The following is a 20041-nucleotide window of genomic DNA, read 5'->3' as shown; positions in this document are numbered from 1 at the left end:
TGCCTACCTCTGCACTACTCTATGAGAGAGAAAGTATGTGCATTATTTAAACCAGTTGTTTTGATTTTCTATTAACAAAGTCAGAAACATCTCTGTAAAAAGCCAGACTGAATATTTTAAGCTCTATGGGTCATATGGTCTCCAGGGCAAACACTCAACTGTGCTACTGTAGCGTGAAAGCAGCCACAGACAATGTATAAACCAAGGAGCATGGTCACTTTCCAATGAAAGTTTATTCACAAATTTGTGAATAACTTTGTTATTACACCTTTGTGGAAAGGTAGCAGACAGATCTGGCCTGTGGCTGTAGCTTGCCAATGTTTGTTCTATAATACGTTGCCAAACCTAACCCTAACCTATACAGATAATATTCTTCAATCCCTCTAGTTCTAACCCCTGCCCTTCATCTGCTGTCTTAGATGCTCTCCCAAAAGGCTAAAAGGTTGGCTTTCAGAACACCATGTAGTTTTTCAGACACTTCACAACTTCAAATTCTAAAACTCAATTAAAACTCTTCTTTGGACCCCATGAGAGTCCTAGAGACGGAACTAGATGACATTTGAATCAAGCATTTTTCTTGGAGGCCAAGGGCTGACATCAGCAGCACCAGGGAACCCACATGACAGCCCCCCAAGAGTCTAGAGAGTGCTGGCTTGAATTAGTTGTTCATCCTTTCAATTAACGATTCGTTTGGCCATTTATTATACACCTCACCCTGGAGACTCAGTACCCTCACAGACCTTGCAATAAAGAAGGAAATCAGGCATTAAATAAACAATGTAAATAAATATATATTTGCAAATTGTGACAAGTGAGAAAGGACAAGTTGCTATGAGAAAAGGTACCAAGGACTTAATTGTGTTAGGAGAAACAGGAATGTTATCTTTGAGGATTTAACATTTAAGCCAATGTTAGATGTGAGTTCTAAATTTCAAAGAATTAATACATCAGTATGTTCAATTCTTTGCCTTCTACTTTTAAACTTAACTTCCTCGTAAAGCAATGTTTTTCGATTACCTGCTCCACCCTCATTTCAGTTACCTGCTACCTGCTCTTCCCTGACTCCTGCCAAAGCACTCACCCCATCATTCTCTTTAAATTAGCCAATTGGAATTAGTTTAGCCTGTGCAGTCTAACCCTAGTCAACAGGGGAAGAACACAGCAGCAGGGACCACGTGTGTCAGGGATAAGAACCCTTTCCCCTCCCTTGTCCAAATGTGCGCTTGCCATTGTTCCATCTGTAAGGGTGCACACTTCTATATAGAAGTAACTTGCCTTGCTGAGAATTAAAAGGAAAATTTTATATTCGAGTGCTATTTCTTTTGCGGCACCGAAACTTTATATATAACACCAAGAGGAGGGGGATGACAGGAATTTAATCCACCGAAGTTAGAAAAGGAAAGAATATTCTAGGCAGAAGAGCAATGGGCGCCCAATGGCCCTGAGGTGGAAAAGAATTTATGTGTTCAATTCAGCATAACTTCAGCCCTATCCAGTAATACCATACAGGAAACATACTTCTGCAGTGTTCCTTTTCTCCACTTAAAACATGAAGTAATAACCCCTCGCTCTCTCAACTGCTCCTGACCATCACAGAGGATGGGCGCTCCAGCTAAGTCATGCCCCTTCAATGCAGAGGCCTTCAAGGTGATGATGACATGCTGTAAAGAAAAGCCACACTGGCTTTGAGAATAATAAAACAAAACTCATACGTACAGCTGCCCATCCTTCCGGGTATAAAAGCTGACTGACTTAATGGTAGCCACGACCACCACCATGCAGAGAGTCACAGGGACAAAGAGCATGATCACATGCTTGGCGCCATATTTCAATGTCAGCTCCTCATCTTCTTCCTCATCTTGCTCCACCACCTGCCGCGAGTTACCCTGGGGTCGTCCATTAGATAATGGCTCAGGGTGGCCAAGGCTCCGTCTGTCGTTGTGCTCCTGCCGTTCTCTATTGTCATTCTATAAGCACAAGAAAAACACTTTCAGTAAATCAGATTCTCAGCAGAATCAAGGTAATGGTTAGACCTGGGATTAACAACAGACCTGTCACTATGAGTTCTAAAAACCTGAAGCAAGAAAAAACAATGTACAGGAAGTATGCAGTTTAAAAGTCTAGATTATCTATCATTGTTCACTGAAGGCATTCAGGTCCTCTCTTTTACCTGGGTCTTGGCTTGCTCCATTCTCTCTGTTCATCCCAACATACACAATCGTACTTATCCTTTGAGATGACCTTAAATACTGACACCTGCATGAAAACTTGTTTACTGGCTGCAGCTCCAAGCACCTTTTTCAAATTCAGCTTTCTGTGATTTCAGACCACTTATGCAAGGAACTATCTTACCTTAATTAATAAGACTTTAAAATCCTTGTGTCAGAGGCGTTTGGACCAGAGCAACTCTATCTTGAATAGGGGCTGGGTAAAATAAGGCCAAGACCTACGGGGCTGCATTTGCAGGAGGTTAGGTACTCTTAGTTATGGGATGAGATAGGAAGTCAGCACAAGATACAGCTCATAAAGATCTTGCTGATAAAACGGGTTGCAATAAAGAAGCTGGCCAAAACCCACCAAAACCAAGATGGTGAGGAGAGTGACCTCTGGTTATCCTCACTGCTCACTATACGCTAATTATAATACATTAGCATGCTAAAAGACACTCCCCGCCAACACCATGACAGTTTACAGATGCCATGGCAACGTTCGGAAGTTACCTTGTATGGTCTAAAAAGGGGAGGGATCCTCAGTTCTGGGAATTGCCCACCTCTTTCCCAGAAAACTCATGAATAATCCACCCCTTGTTTAGCATATAATCAAGTAACAGGCCAGGCGCCTGAAATCCCAGCACTTTGGGAGGCCAAGGTGGGCGGATCACTTGAGGTCAGGAGTTTGAGACCAGCCTGGCCAACATGGTGAAACCCCATCTCTACTAAAAATATAAAAATTAGTCAGGCATGGTGGCACATGCCTGTAATCCAAGCTACTCATGAGGCTAAGGCAGGAGAATCACCTGAACCTGGGAGGTGGAGGCTGCAGTGAGCAGAGATCGTGCCACTACATTCCAGCCTGGGTGACAAAGCAAGGCCCAAAAAAAAAAAAATTGGTAAGGTTGAACAAGTGACACAATCAGATGTTTCATTTTTAGCAAACTTGATTGAGTGGCAATGAATGAGATTTCTAGCATAAGGAACTAGCATTGGTAGAGATAAGGAACACAATGGAACACAATAAGATAAACAGGCTGGAAGAGAGAAGTACTTTAGTTAGAGATATAACCAGGCAGTTAAGTCCAATGGCAGTTACCAATAGGAATTTCAAGCTCAGAAGAGTCAGAGGAAGTCACTGGTCTCTACAGCCTCAGAAATGGATGAAATCTCAGGCCTCAGAAATGGATGAAATAGCTGTGGAGGGAAAAATACAGTAAAAAGATGACCAAGGAGAGAAGTGTAAATAACCCCTAAGCTTAACCAGCAGGTGATGGGAGAAAACCAGAAAACGAGATTAAGAGAATAGAGGAGAAGGAAGAAAACTCAGGAATCAATATGACACAGAAGCCAAAAGTGGAGCACAAATCAGAGCTGTTATCAACAGTCTGGCAGGATGAGAGCTAAAAAGACCCTGAATTGACAATGGGAAGTTCATCAAGGGTTTTACAAAAGTAAAACAGTGAAGAGGGAAGTCGGATTGAGATGAGACGGGATAATTCCCTTGACCCCCTCATGGCTCGGAGCGTGGCTCGTTTACTCGGCCACCACACACTCAAACCCCTTGCAAGAGGGAGTGTGCAAGCGAGTGAGTGAGTGTGGGAACCAGAGCAAACGAATGCGGGAACCAGCCAGTTGCTCCTCTCTGGCAGGCGCAGACTCTATGCGGCCCTGCAGCAGCATCCAAGTGTGTTACAATCAATGCTCCTTCAACTCGGCCATTCGGGGATGGCCAGGTGCCAGCCAGCTCAGTGGAGGGTCAGGGTGGCAGCCCCTGCCCTCTCCTCTTGGCATCCAGGTTCTCTTCCAGTGTCCAGGAATAATCGGATCACATGAACAGACTGAAGGGTAGTATATGCAGAAGATTGTATTGCACGATGGAAGTGGTTCTCAGCAGGATGGGGAGTTGAAAAAGGGATGGTATGGGAAGAAGGTGATCTTTCCCTGAAGCCAGGCCATCTCCGGCTGGGCCTATTCTCCAAAGCTGCAGCATCTGAAGTTAGCCACGTCCCATCCATAGTCTCCAATGCTCACCTGCTTCTCTGCTCGCTGCTCAGCCACTTGTATCACCAACACTCAGTGGCTTGTATTTCCGACAATCAGCTGCTTGTATTTCCAACACACAGCCATTTATATCCCTGACGTCAGCTGCTTATATTGTTCTGCCAGCTGCTGAAATCTTTTTTGTTTTTTTTTTTTTGAGACGGAGTCTCACTCTGTTGCCCAGGCTGGAGTGCACTGGCACAATCTGGGCTCACTGTAACCTCCGCCGCCCGGGTTCAAGCAATTCTCCTGCCTCATCCTCCCAAGTAGCTGGGATTATGGTGCCCACCACCATGCCCAACTAATTTTTGTATTTTTAGTAGAGATACGGTTTTGCCATGTTGGCCAGGCTGGTCTTGAACTCCTGACCCCAGGTGATCCACCTGCCTCGGTCTCCCAAAGTGCTGGGATTATAGGAGTGAGCCACCGCACCCAGCCCAGCTGAAATATTTTTATGGGCACAGGATAGGGGCATGGCAGGCCAAAGAGGCAACATTTGCGTGGGAAAAAAAATGGGGTCAGCTGTTTTCACTTAGGGTTGCAGTTCCAGGTTTAAGGGTGGAATTTAGCCAGGAGCCCAGCCCTTCTGTATCAAGGTCATAAAATCATAATGTGCTGGAAAATAACTGAGAACTGAGAAGGTAAAGGCAATCATTCTTCGAAGCAAAAAAAAAAAAAAAAAAGGTGGAAGGGGCTTGCAATAGAGAGTGATTTAACTTGAAAAACTTTTCTTATCCAACCCCACCAGAAATGAAGACAAAAAAAAAAACATAAAATGTTATTTTAGAGCTGTTAGAGACTTGAGCATACCTATCATGTCACAGTGTAGACTGAAGATTAGAGGAAGAGACAAAGTGGGGATTAAAACTAATGGAATAGGGTAAGGGATAAAGGAGGGTGCTATAGTTTGAATGATCCCCCTAAAAATTCATGTACTAGAAACCTGGTTGCCATTGTGGTAGTATCAAGAGGTGAGGCCTTTAGGAGGTGACTGGGTCATGAGTACTCTGCCTTCATGAATGGATTAAAGGTTCAGTATCCTTTATCTGAAATGTTTGGGACCAGAAGTGTTTCAGATTTTGCATTTTGGAATATTTCCATTATACTTACAGGTTGAACATACCAAATCTAAAAATCCAAAATCTAAAACGCTCCAATAAGCATTTCCTTTGAGCATCACATTGGTACTCAGAAAGCTTCAGATTTGGGAGCACTTTGAATTTCAGACTTTCAAATCAGGGATACTGAACCTGCAATGTCGTTATCACAGGAGTAGGTTAGTTATCATGGGAGTGACTTTGTTACAATAGCAAGCTCTCTCTTGCCGTTCTGCCTATCCACCATGGCATAATCCTCCTCAGGTGCTGGTACCATATACTCTTGGGCTTTCCAGCCTCAAGAACCATGAGCTGAATAAACAAATCACCCAGTCTCAAAAACAACAACAACAACAAAAAGAATTTAAAAAGATACAAAAAAGAAGAAAACAAACAACAACAAAATAAATAAATAAATAAATCACCCAGTCTGCTGTATTCTGTTATAGCAATACAGAAGGAACTAAGACAGAGGGGAACAAAAAAAGACCGAGGCTGGCGTTATAAAGGCATGGTGTGCTCTCCTTCAGTCTGGAGGTCAGGATTTCTCTTCAAACAGTTATGAAGACCCAAACCCTATGAGAAATGGAAAGGAAACTATTCTAAATCATAAAAGGTAGAAATATATACACCACCCATCAAGAAAGATTATTTTTGCTGAACTCAAGTCACCAGAGTGGCTAAAGCCCAGTAGAATGGAAATGATTATATGGAAGGTGAGGCCAAAGGGACCAGAACATACTGTGATAGACAGCAAGGAGCTGTCTATCTTCTATTCTTCCACAGAATGAGGTGACTAAGTCATCTGCCAAAAATGTTATATCTGCAATTGATGTTCAGCAGTACAAGTCTGAACAACTTGATTGGCTGATTAATGTTCACAATAAACATACAAGTAATAATAGCTATCTCTATATAGTATTTGGTATTTACAAGGCACTGTCACATTATCTCATTTATTCTTTTTGTCTTGAGAAGTTTTGGTAAATGAACACAAAAGCAACTGATCCAAAAATCTCACAACCAGAAAACAGCAGAGGTAGGAATCAAACTAAAGTCTCTTGCCTCAAAACTTGTTTTCTTTCTATGGCACCACAGCCATCCTTTTAGGTCATATGAACAGTTTAATTAGCTAAGTCTAGCATGAAAGGGGCAATCATATGCTCATTCACAGTCCCCAACCGGATGATCTGGTTTATAATGAACATTAGCCAACTCAACCCTGCCCTGCCCAAGGCTGATAATGAGATGGATACTAGAACACTGTTTAACTTAACAGTAACATACACATTCACAAACTCTTCCTCTTTGTAGTACGCTGGATACTACTTTTATTTTTATTTTATTATTATTATTATTTTGGAGACAGAGTCTCATTCTGTCGCCTAGTAGTGGCACAATCTTGGCTCACTGAAACCTCTGCCTCTCAGGTTCAAGCAATTCTCCTGCGTCAGCCTCCCGAGTAGCTGGGATTATCGGCATCCACCACTGCGCCGGCTTAATGTTTGTATTTTTAGTAGAGACAGGGTTTCACCATGTTGGCCAGGCTGGTCTCGAACTCCTGACCTCATGATCCGCCCACCTCAGCCTCACAAAATGCTGGGATTACAGGCGTGAGCCACCGCGCCCGGCCAGACACTCCTTTTTTTTTTTTTTTTTTAAGACGGAGTTTCACTCTTGTTGCCCAGGCTGGAGTGCAATGGTGCGATCTCGGCTCACCACAACCTCTGCTTCCTAGGTTCAAGCAATTCTCCTGCCTCAGCCTCCTGAGTAGCTGGGATTACAGGCATGCGCCACCGTGCCCGGCTAATTTTTTGTATTTTTAGTAGAGATGGAGTCTTATCCATGTTGGTCAGGCTGGTCTCGAACTCCTGACCTCAGGTGATCTGCCCGCCTCGGCCTCCCAAAGTGCTGGGATTGAAGGCGTGAGCCACTGCGCCCAGCCCAGACACTACCTTCAAAACTGATTATGTTTTCAGGAATAGTGGCACACACCTATAGTCCCAGGTACTCAGGAGCCTAACGCAGGAGAATCGTTTGAGCCTAGGAATTCGTTTGAGCCAGAATCGTTTGAGCCAGGGAATGTAGTGAGACACCATCTTTAAGGAAAAAAATACTGTTTTAATTTCTTTATTTAAAAAAAGCACAGTTTGGGCCAGGCATGGTGGCTCATGCCTGTAATCCCAGCACTCTGGGAGGCTGAGGCGGGCGGATCACCCGAGGTCAGGAGTTCAAGACCAGCCTGGCCAACATGGTGAAACCCTGTCTCTATTAAAAATACAAAAATTAGCCAGTGTGGTGGCGGGCACCTGTAATCTCAGCTACTTGGGAGGCTAAGGCAGGCGAATTGTTTGAACCCGGGAAGCAGAGGTTGCAGTGAGCCAAGATCGTGCCACTGTACTCCAACCTGGGTGACAGAATGAGACTCCGTCTCAAAAAAAAACAAAAAAAAGTACAATTTGGTGACAGAAGTGTTGGTTAGAGACAAAAATGGCAGATTCACTGGCTGTCCAGATTTAATTTATGAATGAACATATATATATATGAAAATAAAAGAAGCAAGTTCCTAAAGTATTGTATAGGGTACTCCAACTAATCAGAAGACTATGGCTAAATCACTACATTTTATGGGTGAAATCATAGTGTGTGAAATTTGGAATTTAAAAGTCTCTAACTTATGTTATCATATCTTGGGTTTACCCCAGTGACACTGTATTATATAGTGGTAATTAGCCCAAGTTCTGGGGTCAGACTACCAGGATTTAGATTTCTCTTCTATATAGTGTGATTTGGGGCGAGTTATTTAACCTCTTTGAACTTCAGTGTCTTCATCTGTAAAATGGTGATAAAAAAAGTATCTCCTGATAGGGTTGTTGTAAATTCTACTGGGATAGTACTTCAAAGATGTATCTCACGGTGTCTGGCACATATTAAGCCTTCAGTAGTTTTACCATTTATTCTACATATACACATTCCTATGGCTATTAGCAGGTGCCAAGGTATAACTGATCTCCTCTTAGGGTATTGTCCAGATGAAACTGCATATAAAATTCCAGACATTTTTAGTCTATCAATAGAAAATCGTCAGCACTATGGAATTAGAAAATTCTGTTTCCCAAATGTTGATCTCCATCTCTTACCTCTCCTAGAACTCTATTCTAAGCTTCTCCTCTGTCTTCTCCATTTATCTCAATAAACAGCAGCACCATTCTCCCAGTTTCTAGGAAGTCCCAAATCTAGGAATTATTCTTGATTCTTTTCCTTAGTACCTCTGTCTAGTCAGCCAGCAAATTCTGCCAGAATACCTCCAAAACATCTCCTGGATCTATCTGCTTCTTTCTATGTCCACAATCTTTGTGGTTCAAACCACTATTATCTATCATTTGGATTACTGTTAATAGGCTTCTAATTTGGTCTTTCTGCTTTTATGCTCCCCTAGTCCATTCTCCACACTACAGCCAGGATGATTTTTTTTTTTTTAAACAAAACGAGATCATGTCATTCCTTTGTTTAAAACTCGATTACATGGCTTCTTGTCATGCTCATAACAAAATCAAAACTTCTTAGGCTCATGAAGTCTAAAATGGTTTGGTCCTTGCTCTGACCACAAACTGTTCCTCCTCTCTCCATTCCTTTTCTTAAACTGGCCTTCTAGTTCCCTGCACAGGGCTGGTTCATCTGGAATGCCCTTCTCCCACCTGACTGTTCCTTGTCACTCAGTTCCCTCCTGGTAGAGAGAGAATTTCCTGACTATCGAATATAAGGAAGCCTTTCTCTACGTTGATCTGGTTTTAATTCTCTGAAGAGTACTTGTGATTATTTGATGTAGCTCCTGTTTGTCACTTGATTATTCATCTTTATCTCCTTAGAATATAAGTTTTCTCTAAGGACAGCACATGTTATTGAACTTTGCTGGATCTCTAGTGTCTCCTGTACTCTATAAATATTTGTTGAGTTAATTAATGAATGACTCCTATAAGATTGTTTGTGAAGCTCGGCTAATTTTTTGTAGAGACAAAGTTTCACCATGTTGCCCAAGCTGGTCTTGAACTTTTGGGCTCAAGCAATCCTCCTGCCTTGGCCTCCCGAAGTGCTGGGATTACAGGCATGAGCCATCGAGTCCAGCCATCTTGTACTTTTAGACTGGAGTTTTGGGTTTCAGAGATTTGTAGTTCACTGAAAATGAAGCACCATGTAGGTGTGCCTGGGAGGGAATTTTGCTAAGAATTCTTACTAAATAAAGTTCAATCAATCAAATGTTACTGTACTTCAAAAATTTTCCAGGGAAATAAATTGTCGGCTTCCATTTAAAGACTGTATTCTGTCTAAATGTGCTGTTAAAGTAAAATGTGACCTAAGAATCTACAGATGATAATCGAAAGGAAATAAAAATAGAGCTCTTCAAAAAAAGTACAGTTTATTTGTTTAAAAGCAGGCAAAGCAAAAATTAAAAATAAATAAATACATAGGTAAAATATTCACGTGGTTTCAAAGAAAGTATTAAAAGGTATAGAGTACAAAATCTCCCTCTTAATATATACCTAGTTTCCTAATCCCCCTGCTTACTACTGTTATTCGGTGAATCCTTTCAAAGTTTCTTTCTACATATGCAAGCAAATACAAACACATACTCTTACTCCCCCTTTTCACACAAATGGTAGTACAGTAAATGCACCATGCAGCATTTTGTTTTCTCCACTTAACTATGTATCTTAGAGATTTTTCTACACATCAGTACATAAAGAATATCCTCATTCTTCTTATCTTTGAGACAGATTCTCTGTCACTAGGCTGCAGTGCAGTGGCATAGTCAACAGCTTACCACAGCGTTGACCTCCTAGGCTCAAGCAATCCTCCCACCTCAGCCTCCTGAGCAGCTGAGACTGCAGATACGTGCTCTCTCTCTCTCTCACTCAATCGCTTGCTCGCGCGCTCTCTCTCTCTCTCTCTCTCCTTCTCATGGAGAGAGAGAGAGAGAGAGCGCGCGAGCGAGCGAGAGAGAGAACGAGAGCATGCCAAATTGCCCTCCCTATGGATTGCACCAATTTAGAGAATCAGCAATGCAAGAGATTGCCTACTTTACCACACTGTTGCTAACACCTTATGTTAGCAAGTGCTTAGATTTTTACCAATCTGATGGGAGAAATATGGAATCTTGGCATAATTTTAATATCTATTTCTCTTATTATCAGGATGGTTGAGTGCTTTTTCATTTATGTCCTTTTTCTATTTAACTTTTTTTTTTTTTTTGAGATGGAGTTTTGCTCCTGTTGCCCAGGCTGGAGTGCAGTGGCGCAATCTTGGCTCACTGCAACCTTGGCCTCCCAGGTTCAAGTGATTCTCCTGCCTCAGTCTCCCGAATAGCTGGGATTACAGGCACTTATCACCACAACTGGTTTGGGTTTTTTTTCTTTTTTCTTTTTTTTAGTGGAAACGGGGTTTCGCCATGTTAGCCAGGCTGGTCTCAAACTCCTGACCTCAGGTGATCCTCCCGCCTTGGCCTCCCAAAGTGCTGGGATTACAGGCGTGAGCCACTGCGCCCGGCCTTAATTTCTAATTATTAATTAATTTTTAAAATAGGTGTTACAGCTCTTTTAAAATTTGTCTAGCAAGTTTTCTAGTTTTCACTGGGAACTGTCCCCCTTAAAAAAGGTAAATGCCAGCTATGTGCCAGACACTGTGCTAGGTGCAGTGCCAGGGATACAACATGGAGCAAAGAGATAAAGTTCCTGGCTCTCATGAACTGCTTTCAAGCAGAGGGAGACAGATAATAAACAGGATAATTACACAGTGAGATAGTACTATAAAAGGAATAAACAGGCTGCTCTCAGTGCACTGCCTATGGGCTAGCTCAGCTCTGCAAGGAGCAGTTAAAAAAAAAAAAGGAATAAACAAGGTGATGTGATAAAGAACACCTGGTATGGGACTACTTTTAAATAATATGGCCAGAAAATACCTGTCTGAGGAAGTACCACAACATGACCTGAAACCTGAAGGATGAAAAGATGTACAAGGCCTGCTATACAGTAAAGGGAGTAACTCAGCACATCAAGGTTATCCAAACTCTGCACAGCCCAAAAAAGGATTTTTTTCCCTGCCCAGCTCCTGGAAGACAACCTCTAAACCCTTAGAATATCTGTCTTGTTAAGACTTCCTGGCTGGGTGCAGTGGCTCACGCCTATAATTCTAGCACTTTGGGAGGCTGAGGTGGGTGGACCACTTGAGGCCAGGAGTTTAAGACCAGCCTGGCCAACACGGTGAAACCCCATCTCTACTAAAAATACAAAAATTAGCCAGGTGTGGTGGTGTATGCCTTAATTCCAGCTACTGGGGAGACTGAGACATGAGAATCACTTGAACCTGGGAGGCAAAGTTTGCTGTGAGCTCAGATCACACCACTGCACTCCAGCCTGGGTGACAGAGTGAGACTCCATCTAAAAAATAGAAATAAAAATAAATAATAATAAATTAAATTAATTAAAAAGAAAAACAATTTTCCTTGTTTACATGAGGCACTGGGTCATGCCAACAAGTTTCTGCTAATAATGTGATTATGGTGAGGGCCTTGTGTCACACAGTATCAGCTTGGCCTCTGAAGGGGCCAGAGAACTGAGGTCAGCCATGTGTGACCCGGACACCAAGGCTCAGCCAGCTTCCCTGGTTGCCAATATTCCACGTGTGTTGTCATACACTGTTGCTGGAAAAATTAAGCACTGTGTGCACAACTCCACTGGGAGAGGACTATTGACAGCTTGTGCCTGGGGTGTCTCCTGGACCCTGCCCTATGTGTCTTTTTCTGTTGCTAAATTTAATCCGTATCATTTCAATGTACTAAACTATAATTTGAGTATAAAACATTTTCTGAGTTGAGTCTTTCTAGCAAATTACTGAACCTGAGGGTAGTCTTACAGATCCCCAAATATCCTGTACAATGAAACTTACAAAATATTGCTAAGAGAAATTAAAGAACAAAAACAAAAATAGACAAATGGGCCTACACCAAGTTTCTACACACTACAGGAAGCAGTCATCAGAGTGAAAAGGCAACCTACAGAACTGGAGAAAATATCTGCAAATCAGGCTGGGTGTGGTAGCTCACATCTACAACCCCAGCAGTTTGGGAGGCTAAGGCAGGTGGATTGCTTGAGCCTGGGAGTTCAAGGCCAGCCTGGGCAACAAGGTGAAACTCTGTCTCTATAAAAAATACAAAAATTAGCTGGGTATGGTGGCGAGTGCCTATAGTTCCAGCTACTCAAGAGGCTGAGGTGGAAGGACTGCTTGAGCCTGGGAGGCGGAAGTTGCAGTGAGCCCAGATTGCATCACTTTACTCCAGCCTGGGTGACAGAGTAAAACCTTGTATCAAAAAAAAAAAAAAAAAAAAAAAGCAAATCATGTATCTGGTAAGAGATTAATATCCAGAATACATTAAAAAGTCCTACAATAGCGTGAACCCGGGAGGTGGAGCTTGCAGTGAGTCAAGATCGCGCCACTGCACTCCAGGATGGGCGACAGAGCGAGACTCGTCTCAAAAAAAAAAAAAAAAAAAAAAAAAAAAGTCCTACAATTAAACAATTGGAAAAAAACAAATCATCAGATTTTTTTAGATGGTCAAAGGACTTGAACAGATATTTCTTCAAAGAAGATATACAAATAGCCAACAAGCACGTGAAAAGATGCTCTACATCTGTGTAATATGGGGGGAAAAAAGAAAAGATGCTCAACATCACTAATCATTAGAAAAATGCAAAAAAACACTACACCCGTTAGGACAGCCACTACGAAAAAACAGAAAGTAACAAGCGGTGGTAAAGTTGTGAAGAAATTGGAACCATTATGCATTGTCGGTGGGAATGTAAAATGGTGCAGCCACCATGGAAAAGAATATGGAGGTTCCTCAAAAAATTAAAAATAAAACTACCATATGACCCAGCAATCCCATTTATATAAATACCAATGAGTATATATAAAAAAGAACTGAATTACAAACAAGACCTCAAACAGATATGTGCATAGCCACTTTCACTATAGCATTTTTCAGTATAGCCAAGAAGTGGCAGTAACCCAAATGTCTACTCACAGATATGTGGTATATACATAACACAGAATATTATTCAGCCCTTAAAAAGGAAATATTGTCACATGCTACAATATAGATGAACCTTGAGGACATTATGCTAAGCAAAATAAGCAAGTCACTAAAAGAGAAATAATGTATGATTCCACTTACATGAAATATCTAGCCAGCTGGGCATGATGGCTCATACCCATAATCTCAGTATTTTGGGAGGCCAAAGTGGGAGGATTACTTGAGCCCAGGAGTTTGAGATCAGCCTGGCCAATATGGCGAGAACTCGTCTCTACAAAAAAATTAAAAAATTAGCGAGGCATAATGGAGTGCACCTGTAGTTCCAGTTACTCAGGAGGCTGAGGTGGGAAGACCGCTTGAGCCCAGGAGGTGAAGGCTGCCATGAGCCAAGATCATGCCACTGCACTCTAGCCTGGGCGACAGAGTGAGATCTTGTCATCAAAAAAAGAGAAAAAAACTCAAGTAGTCAATGTTATAGAAACAAAAAGCATATTGCCACGGGCTGAGAGAAATGGAAAATGGGGAGTTGTTCAATGAGTATAGAGTTTCAGTTTTTCAAATTCAAAAGCCTCCCCACGAGAACAGACTTTGACCCATGACTGATGGAACAGATTGACACATATATGGACAACTGATTTTTGCAAAGGTACAAAGGCACTTCAGTGGAGAAAATAGTCTTTTTTTAAAAACAGTGCTGAAACAATTGAATATCCATATGCAGAAAAATGAACTTGGATCCATACCTTGGACCACGTATAACAATCAACTTCAAAAGGATCACAGACCTAATGTAAAACATGAAACTATAAAGCTTCCAGAAGAAAACGTAGGAAAAAACTCCTGAGAACTTGAGGTAGGCCAAAGTTTCTTAAGACGTGACACCAAAAACACAATCAATGAAATACAAACGGAATTAACTGGGTGCAGTGGCACACATCTGTAGTCCTAGCTGTTTGGAAGAATGAGGCAGAAGAATTCTTTGAGCTCAGGAGTTTGAGGCTGCAGTGAGTATAATCACACCACTATACTCCAGCCTGGGTGACAGCGCAAGACCCTGTCTCTTTAAAAAAAAAAACAAAACTGCCCTTCAAAAAGCACTGTTAATAAAAAGAAAAGCCACAGTCTGGAAGAAAACACTTGCAAATTATATATATTACAGAGGACGTGTATCCAGACTATGTAAATAATTCTTAAAATCCATTAAGAAAGCAATTTTTAAATGGGCAAGAGATTTGAACAGACAAGTCACCAAAGATATCAGGATGACAAGCACATGAAAAGAAACTCAACATCATTACTCAATAGAGAAATGTAAATTAAAACCAAAATGAGATATAACTATATACCTTTTTATAAGAGCTAAAAAATTTAAAAGACTGACAGTATCAAGTACTGACAGGATGTGGAGGAACTGGAACTCATACTGCTGGTAGAAATGTAAAATTATACAACCAGTTTGGAAAGTTCTTTGGTAGTACCTTAAAAAGTTAAATATAAGGCTGGGCATAGAGGCTCATGCCTATAATCCCAGCACTTCGGGAAGCCAAGGCGGGAGGATCACTTGAGGCCTGGAGTTCAAGATCAGCCTGTGAAACATAGAAAGACTCCATCTTCTATAAAAAATATAAATAAAAACTGGCCAGGTGTGGTGGCTCACGCCTGTAATCCCAACACTTTGGGAGGCCGAGGCAGATCACTTGAGATCAGGAGTTCAAGACCAGCCTGGCCAACATGGAGAAACCTAGCCTCTACTAAAAATACAAAAATTAGCTGGGTGTGGTGGCAGGCGCCTGTAATCCCAGCTACTGGGGAGGCTGGGACAGGAGAATCACTTGAACCCAGGAGGCAGAGGTTGCAGTGAGCCAAGATCACGCCACTGCACTCCAGCCTCGGCGACAAAAGCAAAACTCCGTCTCAAAAATAGATAGATAGATAGATAGATAGATAGATAGATAGATAGATAGATAGATAGATAGAAAAAAAAGTTAAATATACACCTACCATATTGGATCATATTCTACTCCTAGGTATTTGCCCAAGATAAATTAAAGCATATGCCCATACAAAGATCTGTACATGAATATCCGTAACAGCCACTATCTGTAATGCTTCAGAACTGAAAATCCAAATATCTACCAACAAGTAAATAGATCAAAAACTGTGGTATACAACTCAGCAATAAAAAGGAACCACATAACATTGACGAATTTCAAAATAATTATGCTGAAAGAAAGAAGCCAGACAAGAGTCTGTATTTTTTTTTTTTTTTTTTAGACAGAGACTCACTCTGTTGCCCAGGCTGGAGTGCAGTGGCACAATCTCAGCTCACTGCAACCTCTGCCTCCTGGGTTCAAGCAATCCTCATGTCTCAGTCTCCTGAGGAGCTGAGATTCAGGTGCACGCCACCACCCCTGGCTAATTTTTGCATTTTTAATAGAGAAGGGGTTTCATGTTGGCCAGGTGGCCTCAAGTCATCGCCCACCTCGACCTCCCAAAGTGCTGGGATTACAGGCATGAGCCACCGTGCCCGGCCTGTATGATACTATTTATATAAAATAGTATCATAATAGTAAATGGCTGCGCGCGGTGACAAAACATGGTTGCCTGGGGATGGGGAGGAATCAGGGAGGAGAAGGAGAGATTACAACAAAACTTCTGGAGGTAATGGACATATTCATTATTTTAACTGTGGTGGTGGTTTCAAGAGTATACATATATATCAAAACTTATCACACTGTATACTTTAAGTATGTACATTTTACGTCAATTATACCACAATAAAGCTGTTTTTAAAAATGTATCTTTCTTGGGCTGGCATGGTGACTCACGCCTGTAATCCCAGCACTTTGGGAGATCGAGGCAGGCAGATCATCTGAGGTCAGAAGTTTGAGCCCAGCCTGGCCAACACGGTGAAACCCCATCTGTACTAAAAAAAAAAAAATATATATATATATATATATATACAAAAAAATTAGCTGGGTGTGGTGGTGCGTGCCTGTGATCCCAGCTACTCAGGAGGCTGAGGCAGGAGAATCGCTTGAACCCAGGAGGCAGAGGTTGCAGTGAGCCAAGATCGTGCCACTGCACTCCAGCCTGGGCAACAAAAGAGTGAAACTCCCTCGCAAAAAAAAAAAAAAAAGTATCTTTCTCAAGGGAGTGTGTAGGTGCTTTGAAAAGTGTCAAATGAGAGGAAAGTGGTACTAGAATACTGAGGGATTTCCGAAAGGAAAAATCTTGGTAGCTAAATATGAGAATGATGACTTAAGCATGCATGGTATTACATGTAAGGCCATTTTAAAAAAAAGGCCAGGCGTGGTGGCTCATGCCTGTAATCCCAGCACTTTGGGAGTCCGAGGCAGGTGGATCACAAGGTCAGAAGATCGAGATCATCCTGGCTAACACGGTGAAACCCCATCTCTACTAAAAATACAAAAAATTAGCTGGGCGTGGTGGCGGACGCCTGTAGTCGCAGCTACTCTGGAGGCTGAGGCAGGAGAATGGCGTGAACCTGGGAGGCGGAGCTTGCAGTGAGCTGAGATCATGCCACTGCACTCCAGCCTGGGTGACAGAGCGAGACTCCATCTCAAAAAAAAAAAAAAAAACAAAACTTTTTATTATGGAAAAAATTCAAACAAATACTGTCAGAAATGTACAATGAAGCCCATGTGCAATTTATTTAACTTTAATAATTATGAACTCATGCTAATCTTGTTTCATGTACTCCCCCGCTCACTTTGCCACTCCAGTATTATTTTGAGGCAAATCTTAGATATATCATTTCCTTCATAAATATTTTAGTATGTATTTCTAAAAGGAACTTGAAGCCTTTTGCATTTGTGGCTTGATAGCTCATTTCTTTCAAAATATTCTTATTTTTATTTATATTATTTATTTTATTATTATTATTTTTTGAGACCAAGTCTGGCTGTGTTGCCCAGGCTGGAGTGCAGTGGCATGATCACTGCTCACTGCAACCTCCACTTCACAGGCTCAAGTCATCCTCCCACCTCAGCCTCCCAAGTACCTGGGACTATAGGCACATGCCACCACACCCACTTAATTACTATTAGTATTATTTACTTTTTTTTTTTTTTTCATAGAGATGGGGTTTCACTATGTTGCCCAGGCTGGTCTCAAACTCCTGAACTCAAGTGATCCACCCGCCTCAGCCTTCCAAAGTGCTAGGATCACAAGTATGAGCCACCAAGCCATAAAATATTTTTAAATGCAAACTTAGATCCACAGCAAAATTGAGCAGAAAGTACACAGAGTTCCCACATACCCCCTCCAACAGCCTCTCTCTATCAACATCCCGCACCACTGTGGTAAACTGTTACAACAGATGAACCTACATTGACAGTCCACAGTTTACCTTAGGGTTCACTTTTGGTGTTATACAGTCTATGGGTTTGTATAAACAGACAATGACAGGTTTCCATGATTACAGTACCATACAGAATAGATTCACTGCCCTAAAAAATCTGTATGCTTCAGGAGGCCAAGACGGGAGAATCGCTTGAGCCCAGGAGTTCAAGACCGGCCTGGGCAACATAGCGAGACCCCAGCTCTACAAAAAAAGTGAAACTAACGCAAAAAAAATTAGCCAGGCATGGTGGCACACACCTGTACTCCCAGCTATTCACAAGGCTGAGATGGGAGAATCACTTGAGCCCAGGACTTAGAGGCTGCAGTGAGCTATGATCACACCACTATACTCCAGCCTGGGTGATAGAAAGAGACCCTGTCTCAAAAAAAAAAAATTAATGATAATATATATTTGATTCTATGCTAGAGATATAAATATACCTCATTCTTAAATATGGCAATTTTGATAAGAAATGTTAATATTTATTGAACAAGTATGTGCTAGGTAGTGTACTAATAATTCAGTTTATCTCATTTAATTTAAATAAAACTCTAAGTTAATTGCTATAAACTTCATTTAACAGATAAAGAAACTGAAGTTTAGCGAGGCCAGTTAATTTGCCAAAGATCATAGTGCTAAGAAGTTCTAGAATGGAGATTCAAAGTCCAACTGTTTAGTCAAGAGACCCTACTGTTAACTAGTACCTTTACACTACTAACTGGGTAAACCATAAGCAATTAATGATAAAGACTGAGATTACTGACACATTCTCACTGTTATAAATAAAACTTCAATAAAAATTCTTGGCACTTCTATGGTAATATTTTTATAGGATAAACTTTCAGAAGTGAAATGCTAGGTGAGATCAGATTAGGTTAAATTGCTAAATTATTTCCAAAAGGCATGTGTATCTGTAGATTCAATTAAGAGCTTGCCTCCAAATAAATACTAACTTAACTCCAAAGAACACAGCATACAAGAAAGCCTATTTCCCTACAACCTCAGCAGCAGTGTATCAATTTTAACTCACTGATAGGTAAGAAGTGAAGTTTTAATTTTTATCTCTATTAGTAAGGCTGATCAACTAGGCTTTTCATATATTTATTGCCATTTCTATTTCTTACTCCATAAATATTGCTTGTAACCTTTGCTACTGAGTTAAGTTGTTCATGTTCCTTTTAATTTCATAAGAATTCTATGTATATTGGGATATATCTGTCATATATTTCAAGCCTTTGTCCTAGTTTGTTTTGGACTTTGTTCATGGCAGTTTTTGCCACACATTTTTTTCTTTTTTTGAGGCAGGGTCTCACTTTGCTGCCCAGGTTGAAGCGCAGTGGCATGATTACAGCTCACTGCAGCCTCGACCTCCTAGTCTCAAGCAATCCTCCTGCCTCAGCTTCCCAAGTAGCTGGGACCACAGAAGCACACTACCACACCCCACTAATTTTCACTTTTTTTTTTTGTAGAGACAAGATCACGCTATGTTACCCAGGCTAGTCTCAAACTCCTGGCCTCAAGGGATCCTCCTGCCTCAGCCTCCCAAAGTACTACTAGGAATACAGACATGAGCCAGCACACCTAGCTCTACAATTAAGTTTATAATTGTGTGTAGTTGAATATGAACTTAGGTAATTTTATAAAGAAAACAGAAACTTATTTTTACAACACCCCAAATCCTAACGTTTTTCAATATATACACACGTATACATAGTTGTGTTTACAAATATTATATTCTACCCTTTTCCCTTACTATTTCATGCACACATGTAAGCAGTTAACATGCCTACGTGGTTATAATGTATTCAATTATGCTGATATATTTACAGTCCGAATATTTACTTAAAATACATTTTTTCAATAATTAATATTTGTAAGAAAATGTATTGGCAGGCGCGGTGGTTCATGCCTGTAATCCCAACACTTTGAGAGGCCTAGGTGGGCAGATCACTTGAGGTCAGGAGTTCGAGACCAGCCTGACCAACATGGTGAAACCCCATCTCTATCTAAAATACTAAAATTAGCCAGGTGTGGTGGCACAACCCTGTTAATCCCAACTACTCGGGAGACTAAGGCAGGAGAATTGCTTGAACCTGGGAGACAGAGGCTGCAGTGAGCCGAGATTGCACAACTGAACTCCAGCCTGGGCGACAGAGGGAGGCTCCCTTTCAAAAAAAAAAAAGGAAAGAAAATGTATTAATCCTTTAAGACTTAATGGGCAAAAAAATAAATAAATAAT

At 41.3% G+C, this 20041-nt stretch overlaps 1 protein-coding gene and 1 non-coding gene across 10 annotated transcripts in view; one reads left to right on the top strand and one right to left on the bottom strand.

The window, feature by feature from the left end:
* The window catches only part of PSEN1 (presenilin 1), an 80735-nt gene that overhangs the window by 43122 nt on the left and 17572 nt on the right, over positions 1-20041 (bottom strand). For 8 of the 9 annotated variants that reach the window (XM_031001701.3, XM_031001698.3, XM_031001702.3 and 5 more), the window contains one exon: positions 1717-1967. In XM_031001701.3, coding sequence (XP_030857561.2) covers positions 1717-1967 — 251 coding nt within the window. Of the gene's footprint in view, positions 1-1716; positions 1968-3309; positions 3329-20041 lie in introns of those variants that run through there. The other variant, XM_031001703.3, reaches the window with a different exon arrangement.
* Positions 10929-10992, top strand: LOC115930644 (U7 small nuclear RNA). The gene has a single exon (XR_004067264.1). It is a non-coding gene; the product is annotated as a U7 small nuclear RNA (small nuclear RNA).

This window comes from Gorilla gorilla, chromosome 15, assembly GCF_029281585.2.
Source record: "Gorilla gorilla gorilla isolate KB3781 chromosome 15, NHGRI_mGorGor1-v2.1_pri, whole genome shotgun sequence".
NCBI classification, from domain to species: Eukaryota; Metazoa; Chordata; class Mammalia; order Primates; family Hominidae; genus Gorilla; species Gorilla gorilla.
Note: the sequence above shows the minus strand (reverse complement) of the source record. Positions and strands in the feature narration are given on the sequence as shown.